Genomic DNA, 11,119 nt, shown 5'->3' with positions numbered 1-11,119 from the left:
ATAACATATATAAGTATTAGCACATTGCATTTAATATATTTATTTAATAAATTGCATGCGCTTATTTGCATACATACATATATATATTTTGTTTTTCTTCTGAACTAACAACGAAGCACTAATTAATATTAATAAAACACCTTACACTTGATTTTTATTCCGTTAGTTTCGAGTCATATAGTACTATCCTTATAGATAACATTTCGTTTCCAATCGTCGAATATGCTTTCATCTAGCTTTAAACTATTTTTATAACAGTTGAAAATAGAATTTTATAAGATCGTTTCCTTAAATTACATCAACATGTATTTCAACTCTTTATGAGGAAAATATATTCAGATTGGATATTTCAATTAATTTCTGTACATACATTTTTTACTATTTATAAAAGTATGATTATTGGTATTATTATACACATAAATGTTAGAGCAATTGGCAACTCTGCCCCAAATATTACCAATTAACCAATAATTATTCTGAAATATAATAGAGAGTTTGAAGCTCATATTAGCTGTCTTCGATTGGTCATTTATCTGCTTGCTTTGGTTCTCTTGTGAAAAAATTTACATGTGAAAACAACAACAAAGTTATAGAGTTGAATTGAAGCAAGGGAGTATGAGAGTATCAGTATTAATAGCTCAAACACAATGCGAGCGACGACGAATATTCATCGTACTCGCGCGACGCTGTCGGTGATTAGAACACACGATTGTATATGAAGATGAACAGAATACGCGACAATCTTGTCAAATCTGATCTGTCTCTATTTTTATACCCAGAATTGGGTATTAAGTTTGTCACGAAGTTTTGTACGAGGGCTGTTATATATATTTCTGGCCTAATAATGAATATACGAATATTTATCAACGAAAATGTTTTTTTTTCGGTCGATTGCTGTTTTGTTTCGGGCTAATATGCATAGATCCATGATTCGTCACCTGTGACGATCTTATAAACGTCTTTTGAAGCACCGCGATCGTATTTTTTCAGCATTTCTTTACACCAATCCACACGAGCCTTTTTTTGAGCGATTGTCAAATTGTGCGGGATCCAACGAGATCCGGCCAGGTGTTCATGCAATATCGAATGTATGCTGGTGGGAGAAATGCATAGGCATGCCTCTATCTGAAGGTATGTTACATGACGGTCTTGCATTATCAGTTCACGTACGGCATCGATGTTTTCTGGCACAACGGCTGTTTTTGGACGACCTTCACGGAATTCGTCTTTGAGCGAGCGTCGGCCACGATTGAATTCGTTGTACTAGTTTTTCACAGTACTATAGGATGGTGCTTCATAGCCATCATCTTGTCGTGATAATCCACGTCGAAAGTTGTGAAAAATTATCCATTCTTTGGCCGAGATGAATTTTTTAATTCCCTGTAAATAAAACAATTCACGATTAAATGACAAAATATTCTGAGTGATGTTATGCTAAAAAATGTCAAACTTTCCAATGGAAATGTCAGATTACACCTGGCAACACTTAGTGTTGCCTAGGCCAGCCAGCTATATAGCAGCCCTCGTAGCACCCAGGAGGAAGCGTCGGAGACCCTATAAAATAAATGTACATATATATAAATGATCAGCATGACGAGTCGAGTCGATTTAGCCATGTCCGTCTGTATATACCCGAACTAGTCCCTCACTTTTGAGATATAGATGTGAAATTTTGTACATGACCTTTCTCCCCAAGAATCTGCACCACTATGGCATATAGCTGCCATACAAACTGAACGATCGGAATCAATTGCTTGTAGATTTTACATTTGACCAGATATCTTCAAGAAATTTGACATGGCCTAGACAATAGGCAATAATGCAATATCCGAATAAATCGTTCAGACCGGATCACTATAGCATTTATGGTATCTGCCAATCAAACTGATCGATGAAAATGCAGTCCTTGTATGGAAAACTTATTTTATTTGGCAAGGTATCTTCACGAAATTTAGCATGGATCATTTCCCAAAGCAACGGTATAATCTCAAATTTTTTTCAGATCGAACCACTATGACATATAGCTGCCATACAAAATGACCGATCAAAATTAAGTCCTTATAAACAATCTTTTGTATGTTTTTAGGGTGTTGTAGTTTCGGTGCAGGTAACGGTTTTTCTTGTTTTTGGATTAAAAACTGTTTCAGTATTGCAGTGAACAATAACAAATGGATTAATATCACTAAGAAGGTGGTGCTCTATATATATGTATATCGGGAGTGTGACGAAAATTTTGTGCGCTACACAATTTCATTGCAGTCGATCGATTTGACTTCAGTGCACAATGTATGTAGATCCTTGTTGGCTAATGAATTTAATTGGTGACTTCTTTCTTTCACGTTTTAAGCCAATTGACTAATTCGGGAAGGTTAAGTTTGCTGATAAAATGGGTAAACTTTATGCATGGATTCCTGTATTGCTTTGCTTAGCTTCCAGAGAATGGCTTTGTCTTTAAAAGTTTCTGTGAAACGTTTAGATAAAAATAATAAAATAGCTAAATTCAGTTTTAATGGGAAACTACTGAACCTCGGGTACCAGGTAAATGAACTGATTGTAAGTATTTATTTGTTGTCTCGTGATTATTTGTGTGACTGAAATAAAATTATATACATATTATATTTAAACAGTGACTATTGCAAACCATTCGAAATAATAGTCACATGGTAGAATAAATTTGAAAATGATTGGGAAGTAACGACTTCACGTGGCATGATTCAATGCCGCAGCAAATACCGCTGCTGTTCGTTGTCGCTGCCATGTCGTTGTGATTTGCCAGTTTGGTTTCTTTTTTTTCAAATCAATTGATTTGAATTTCGAATTATGTGCCAGTGTAATCGCCGAGTAGACTTGTATAGTGCTTTGAAATTGTGGCAACAGCAAAAGATAAGTTTTGTTTTCTTGTCTTTTTCTTGTTTCGCAAGCCAACCGCAGACAGAAAATAACTCACTTAAAATAGCGCGCCGTAGTTAATACGCTTCCCTCGCAGCAACGTTTTCCACCGCTCTCCGCCCACACAGCCTTGCATCTTCCGTGGCTGTTTACATAATTGCAATTGAATTAAACGTAAGCGAAAAATAAAAATAAATAACGCGTGAATCTATGACAATTGGTTAAATTTAGAATATTGGCAATTGTTGCAGTTCATTCGTAAATTCTTCGCCGACGGATCGATCGATTTTTCGTGGCCAATATTTGAGTACTACAGTTGGTTGGTGCTTTCCTTCGACTATCGTTGCTGCGAAAAAAAGTGTCGTCTTTAATCTTCGTTTATCGCTGTTTATCGTCGTTGAATTTCGACAAAGGCGAAAATCTTTTCAAATTTGTTCGGCGCTTCTAATTTAGTTATAGTTAAAATTTCTATTCGAACGGATTCGAACGCTCTCTCCCAATCGATCCGTTACGTTAGAATATAACCGAAAATAATATATGTATATAATTTTTGAGCTTAATTAACCGTTGACTAGTTCGAAAAGTTAAACATTTTTTCATAAATCGAAATATTTTGTTTGTTTGTTCAACAAACGTCGACACGCTACATTATTTATAACCGTTTGTTTGATCCTTGATCGATAAAAAAAGTTCTCGAAACGATGGGAGAGACAGAAGGTGAAGTCGGTGCAGCCGATACGCGAGCCTCTGAGGAGCCCGAGTCGACTCCCGTGCAGGATACGTTAGCGGTTCCGGTACAGAAACGTAGGAAAGTGAAATCGCCTACTCCCGGTACGCTGCGCGGTCGCAGTGCTACCCCGATACGTGGCAGGAGTCAGACCCCATTCTCTTTGTACTTAAACCGTCGCAGTGCTACACCTTCCACATGGCGCAGCATTACTCCTTTCCTAAAACGCGAGGAAAGAGAAAAAACTCCGTTCGAGCTTGGCAAGGACATTAAAACTCAAATAACTTGCAATAAAGCTGTTTTCGATCGAGCATTGATTATGGATATTACAGAGAGCGAGGAAATTCAAAAACCTGTGCGTTACATAACGACCGATATGTCTGTGATTGATCGTGCTGCCGTAATGGATGTATCGAATGTTGAGGTTATATACTTGATCGAGGAATATGAAGAGGTGGAAGAGGAGGAGGAAATCATTGAAGAAGTGAAACCTAAGAAGAAAGGCAAAGGTAAAAAGGCTCGCACACCACGCAAAAGTATCGAAAAGGATGCATCAGCATCTGGAGCTACGTCAGATACTGAAGGTGATCCTGGTGACAGAGCTAGTACCGATCGCGAAGAGAGCATTGAACCAGATGATTTGGATGAGCCTGTAAAAAAGACGAAAAAGAAGGCTGCACCCAAAAAGAAGGAAAAGAAGGAGAAATCACCGAGCCCAAAGTTGACCTTGAAATTAGAAATGGGCGGTGGTCAAAAGGCAAGCAAAAAGATGTTCGAGGAGCAACAAAAGCAACAGGAGGCAAAAGATCTTGCGCCGAAGCCACCACCAAAAAAGAGCAAACTTGTTTTGCAAATGGAAGAGCAGGCCAGACAGGCGGCTAAAGCAGCAGAAGAAGAAGCAGCTAAAGCAGCTGCCAAGCCTAAGGGAGAGACCTTTGCGGAGCGACAAGAACGCTTGAAGAAAGAGAAGGAGGAACAGGAGCGAATTGAAGCAGAGTTACAAGCTGCATTACGTGCCCAAAAAGAGGCCGAACAGGGTGATGAGGATGAAACAGAGGAGCAAGACGAAGAGGGTGATGAAGAAGAAGAGGATGCTGGTGACGAATCCTTCGCCGGTACAGAGTCATATGGAGGCGACTACGCCGATGAAGCTGGTAGCGAATTACGTGATGAAGATGAGGAAGCTGAAGATGCGGATGTGGTACCCGAACTTCCGAAATCTAAAAAGCGACGTGGCAGTAATTCATCTGAAGAGTTTACACGACCTAATCCTTATGATGAGGAACGCTGGAAACGTATCGCCGAGGAGGAGGGTGAAGAGTTTATGCAACAAATGCGGAAATACAGTATGCGTATTCATAAAAGCGAGAAGGAACGTGATGCTGAATGGCAACGTATAAGGGAGCAAGCTCGCTTGCCTCACTTCATTGTCTTCCTTACGGATCGTACTGTTGAAGCAGGCCATAATGTCCGTATTTCTTGTGCTGTTGGAGGACCCGAGTTGTCAGTGAAATGGTTCAAAGATGGCCGACAGTTGGAGCGTGATGCAACACATCGCATTATTAACAACAATAACATTTTAGCATTAGAAGTAGTCAATACGACGATATTAGATTCCGGCGAGTACTCCTGTATGGTGGCGAATTCCAATGACACCGTCACTTCGTCATGCTATGTGACTATTTATGAAGTATTCAAAGACGAGCCAGCACCACCATCTTGCAAGCTAGTCAAAGGTAAGGAAAAAAACAGCAATTTCAATATGGATAAGAGTGAAGTTTCAGGGTTTCGTTTACAGAATACTATCACTTGCGTGACGATGAACTAACTATCGAATGCCATCTACATGGTGTACCACGTCCAGCTGTCGTTTGGACGAAAGGTGGACTTGATGTTAAGCCAAGCTTCAAATTTACCATGCTTGAAGAAGCGCACGGCATCTACAAACTACTTATTTACAAACCAAACGACAAGGATAATGGTACTTATATTTGCAAGGCAGCCAACTCCAGTGGTGAAGTCAAAATTAGTCATCACGTGGAAGTTGCCAAGAATAGACACTTCCATGCACGCGGTATCTTCCACGCACGTGATCGTTTGCAAAAAGATAAAGAGTTGGCAGCGAAGAAGGCTATGGAGGAAGCTCTTCAGTCAAAAGCTGCATCCGATCGCAAGCGTACATCTACAGAAGCGGAAGCTAAAGAACGTGTACACCGCGCTTCACCCGAGCCATTGGTATCTCCAAAACAAAAACTCAAGTTCGCTACGCAATTACGCGATCGTATGGCTCTGGAAGGCAGCACTGTACGTTTTGTGTGCACCGTAATTGGACCTAGCCCCAATTGCCGCTGGATGAAAGATGACAAATGGGTTGTGGCTGGGCCAACAGTCAAAAATCTGTCGGAGGAAGGAAAAGCAATTCTTGAGGTGAGCAAGGTTACGTCCGAAGCATCGGGTGTTTACAAGTGTGTGGCCAAAAACGATTACTGTGAAATCGAGACGCAATGCTACTTCAAAGTGTATAGTGCCCAAGCTGATGGCGACGAACAAGAGCCGATCTTCGCTCTACCACTAAGAGGTATGAGAAGAGCAAATACTAACTCGAGTGTATTCATAAAGATTAGTGTTGGATTTGTGTTATCCCCATCACTCACCATATTCGGGAATCACATTCTCTCGAAAAATTTTCGCGTGCTGTTTTTCATGTTTTGTTTGTAGGTAAAGAATCGAACTGTCTTATCAAACTACATTTGTATAGTCGTTTATTCAAATCTTTGAAACAACCGATTGGGGTCGAGGTGTTCATTCTTAAAATACATACAATAATACTTTTCACATTCTCACGGCAAGTGTTGCATTGTGTGTGAAATTGTTGTGTATTCTTTGTGTGCCAGCATCTATTTGTCTCTTTTGAATGCGGTGCAACGCTTTGATGTATTTCTGTTCGTCTCCACAGATGTATATCATTCGTCCCAGAATGATTTAATTATTGATACGAAAGTGCGCGGTAACCCCCGCCCCAAGATTACATGGGTAAAGGACAATCTACCAGTAGTACTCGATGATCGTCGGGTACAGATTGAACATTTGGATGGCGTTTGTGAGCTGATCATTAACAAGCCAACGTCGAGTGATAGTGGTGTGTACACTTGCATTGCTGAAAATAAATTGGGCAGTCAGAAGACTACACACACAGTTGTAGTAGAAGTTGTGCAATCATCGCGACGTTCAAGTTTATTGTCTGGCGTAATGACCGAATCCGATAGTGAAGCTGGTACTGGAGATGCGAGTGGTAAAAAGGTCGAGAAGGGTAGTCGCCCTCCGAAAAGCAAGAAGCAGGACGATGAGGCCGAGGCTGGCACATATGAGCGTCGCAGTCGTATGCCCGACCCCTCACCAAAAACACAATTGTATTTTATTGCGAATCTTTCGAATCGGTATGTAGCTGAAGGTTCCAAAGTCAAATTTCAGGCGGTTGTGGGCGGTCCTGATGCCACATTCAAATGGCAGAAGGATGAACAGAATGTTACTTATGGTCCACGTATCCGTAATATGAGCCGGGAAGGAATGGCTTGCTTAGAGTTCCTCAATACCTCAGCTGAAGACTCGGGTGTTTACACGTTGACGGCACAAAATGAATTCTGCAAAATTACAACCTCGGCCTTGTTGCATGTATACTCACCGAAGGTTAGCTCCGACGTACAACCAATGTTCACACGTTCACTGAAAGGTAAGTACCTATGCAGTACATACCTTATACGTGTATGTACATACATCTGCGATTAGTGGGGCACGAGTAAGCGTATATTAACATATTTCATTGCCAATGATTTCGTAATCTTTAGAAAAAGAGTGGGTTACATAATAATTTATTGTTTTGTTCAAAATTAGAAATTTATCATCTCAATACAAATGAACTCGTTTTGGAGACGGGAGTACGTGGCCAACCAACACCACAAGTGCAATGGTCGAAGGATAACTTCGAAATAAAAAACGGTGGACGTTACCAAATATTACAACATCAAGATGGTACTTGTGAGTTGATTATTGATAGACCAGATGCAAAAGATTGCGGCAAGTATTTAGTACGGGCAGAGAATAGTGCTGGTAAATCAGAGATTACACACACTGTATTGTTTGAGGGTAAAGCGTCTCATATCGCTGAGAATATTCATGGTGTATTCCATGCCGATAAGAGTTTATTACGTGCCAAGACTGTGGAGGACGAGAAGGCAGTCCCCTCAAAGGCTGAGGTGGCCGAAAGTGATGCAGAAGATAAAGATGGCAAAGGGAAATCGAAGGCTAAGGCTAAAAAAGGTAAGAAAGAGGAGGAGGAAACAACTTCATCTGCAACTGAAATTGCTTCAGATACTGGAAGCCTTAAGAAACGAGAAAAAGTTATCGGCATACATTTTGCTACATCGGTTAGGGATCGTGTTGTGGCTGAAGGTTCCAAAGTGAAAATATCATGTTTCTTGGAGTCAAAGGAACCACAAGTCAAGTGGTTTAAGAATGATGAACCTATCGCTAATAGTCCAAAGATTAGGGGTCGTCACAGTGAAGGTTTGTGTCTATTGGATATTGCTAGTGCTACGGTTGAAGATAGCGGTGTGTACAAGTGTTGGGCGCGCGATGAAACCGGCGAAGCTTCTACATTCTGCAAATTGGAGGTTTATGCAGATCCAGGTACGGGTGATGTGCCACCCACATTTACACGTAACATTAAAGACACCTATCATGGCAAAATACATGAATTGCAACTAGATGTGCATGTGCGTGGTCTACCCACACCATCCGTTACTTGGGTTAAGGATGGAGTTAAAGTCGAATCGAGCGAAAAGTATCAGCAAATCGACCATGATGATGGCCTTTGTGAGCTGTTCATTATAGACCCAGTGCCGGCTGATAGTGGTAAATATGTTTGCCAAGCGGAAAATCGTGAAGGAAAAACTGAAATTAGTCATATTGTGACGGTGGAGCCTAGACGTAGGCGACCGATTTCACCATCCAAAGAGGCCAGACCACCAGTCAAGCCAACAACAGAGGAAGAAGAGATAGAAGGTGAAGATAAGGATGAGAAGAAAAAGAAGAAGAAAGCCAAGGAAGAAGAGGAAGGTAGTGGAAGGCGTGAGGCACCACCACCACCGGATCTAAAGAAATATCTGTACCTTAGAAACTTCCTATCTAATCGCACTGTTAAGGCTGGCAGTAACGTCAAGTGGATGGTCAATATCGATGGACCTGAACCGACTGCCCGTTGGTTCCACGGCGAGCAACCAATTGCTTTCGGACCCAAGAGTAAAATGTCTTGCCAGGATGGAATCGCATGGCTGAATTTAATAGGCGTTTCCGAGGAGGAGGCTGGTGAATATACGTTGCGTGTGAAGGGTTCAGAAAATGAAGTTGTTAGCACTTGCCAACTTTTTGTCTACACTACTGGTAAAGAGGAGGTAGTAGCTCCTGTTTTCACAGTGGGCATTAAAGGTAAAGCAAAAAAATTATGTTAGAAATTTATGTCGTGAATTTTGGAACTGTTCGTCCAGTGGGTTATTCGGAGAGGGACAGGTACGCTATCATGTAAAGGTATTTCGGTAAATACTAAAACTAACACTACTGCAACTAACGCATTGAACATAGGTAGGGTATAGGAAAATAGCCAGAGCTTAACTATTATATCTTTTTATGCACCTATATATATTATTTGTGTTCGCATTGTTACCCTATTTCATAGATTCATACCATAAAGATCAGAATGAGATCACACTCGAATGTAAGGTATCCGGGAATCCAAAACCGCAAATTTTTTGGCAAAAGGACAATACTTTGCTGCCATTGGATAGTAATAAGTACAAATATGTGGAATTAGGTGACGGTGTCATACAATTATTCATCACAGAGCCAGTTAAGACTGATACCGGGCTATATACATGCTATGCGGAGAATGACAGTGGACAAATGAAGATAAGCAAATTTTTGGATATATCCGATTATGTGCAAAAATTAACCCAGAAGCGAACTCTTCAGAAGGTTGTACAAGAACAGGAGCCAACTGCTGCAACCCACCAAAATGAGGGTGAGGCCAGTGAGCAGTTGAAGTCCAAGGTAAAGGATGAGAAACTCAAATTGACCGCTGAAACGACAATGAAGCCAATGTCGATAGCTGAAGGCAATAAAGTGCAGCTCATATTTTATGTGAGTGGTTACATCGAGGACGTTTATTGGTTGCGTGGTAAGGAACGCGTGACGAAGGACACGCGACACAAAATATATAATATCAACGGCGCCATCAGTTTGGAGATACACAACGCCAGAACCGACGATACGGGGTCGTACAAGTGTGTGGTGCGTAATAACAAAAACACCATTGAAAGCTGCTGTGATTTGACGGTCTACGAGCAGACAGCCGGCAAGCTGCCGAGTAGTTTTGCGGACAATATCAAAGGTAAAAATTTAAAAGTATTGTAGTTTTAAAAAAATTAATATTTATGTAGGCATAGATGCCCACAAGAACTAAATTCAATAACTCTTTTATGTATGTATATATGGTACATTTGCGAATTTTATTTTAGAATATTATAATGCGAATCGCAACGAAATCACACTCACTTGTCAAGTGCACGGTCGTCCGAATGTTACATGGCTTCGCGATGATCACACTATTTCCAACAATCGCTACAAATCCACAGAAGAAGTGGGCGGTATACGCAAACTGATCATACGCAATCCGATCCCGTCGGATTGTGGCATATTTGCTTGCTTCGCTGAAACCAATGACCACATCCACGCTATTAGTAAATCCATACGCACGGGCGATCTTAAACAGTTGATGACTGCGAACGTAGAAATTACAACTAACGGTGAGTATGTACCACATATGAGACGCTCATCGCAGACGCTTTACGAAATGATGAGTAATGGTGAAGCATCATCGCACTTCACTACCGAAGAAGTTATCAAACGTACTCGAGAGCTGCGCCCATTGGGAATGATTTCACATAGTAAACCCTTATTCAGCACTCTATTGCACGATCGGACGGTCGCTGAGGGCTCTAGCATACGACTAAGCTGTAATGTAGTCTGTGATGGGGACACACGCATTGAGTGGTTGAAGAATCATCGTCCACTACCCAATGACGGTCAATATCTGACCGTTTTGCGTAATGGTATTGCCTCGTTGGATATTGCTGCAACGAGCATTGAAGACAGCGGAAACTACACGTGCCATGCCATTAACGACTATGGTGAAACATTCACCCACGCACAACTGAGAGTCTACAAACATTACGAGGACGCTGTACAACCTTCCGCGTTTGTACAATCAATCAGAGGTGTGACATTGTGGTAGAATGAGTTCAAAAGTCATAAATTTATTAATCTTATCGTTTTTAGGAGATTTAAAGAAATTTTATAATTCAGGTTAATTTTTAAAATCATAGTTCTAATACCAATATATTGCTTGTCGTGATCGGTGATTAATTGTTCTTGTGTTTTTTTCTAACAAAT

The 11,119-nt window shown here is 40.8% G+C and overlaps 1 protein-coding gene across 2 annotated transcripts in view; it reads left to right on the top strand.

Moving 5' to 3' along the window:
- Nucleotides 1–11,119, top strand: part of Strn-Mlck (Stretchin-Mlck) — a 100,517-nt gene that overhangs the window by 52,244 nt on the left and 37,154 nt on the right. Inside the window, exons 1-4 of one of the 2 annotated variants that reach the window (XR_011395857.1) lie at nucleotides 3,215–5,352; nucleotides 5,415–6,194; nucleotides 6,573–7,346; nucleotides 7,508–9,100. Coding sequence is in view for 1 of the 2 variants with exons in the window: in XM_070107724.1 (XP_069963825.1) it covers nucleotides 9,348–10,058; nucleotides 10,186–10,944 (1,470 nt within the window). In the remaining variant the exon portion in view is untranslated. Of the gene's footprint in view, nucleotides 1–3,214; nucleotides 5,353–5,414; nucleotides 6,195–6,572; nucleotides 7,347–7,507; nucleotides 9,101–9,347; nucleotides 10,059–10,185; nucleotides 10,945–11,119 lie in introns of those variants that run through there. The other variant, XM_070107724.1, reaches the window with a different exon arrangement.

Source organism: Bactrocera oleae, chromosome 4, assembly GCF_042242935.1.
Source record: "Bactrocera oleae isolate idBacOlea1 chromosome 4, idBacOlea1, whole genome shotgun sequence".
Lineage (NCBI taxonomy): Eukaryota > Metazoa > Arthropoda > Insecta > Diptera > Tephritidae > Bactrocera > Bactrocera oleae.
This window is presented reverse-complemented; position numbering and strand designations above follow the sequence as displayed.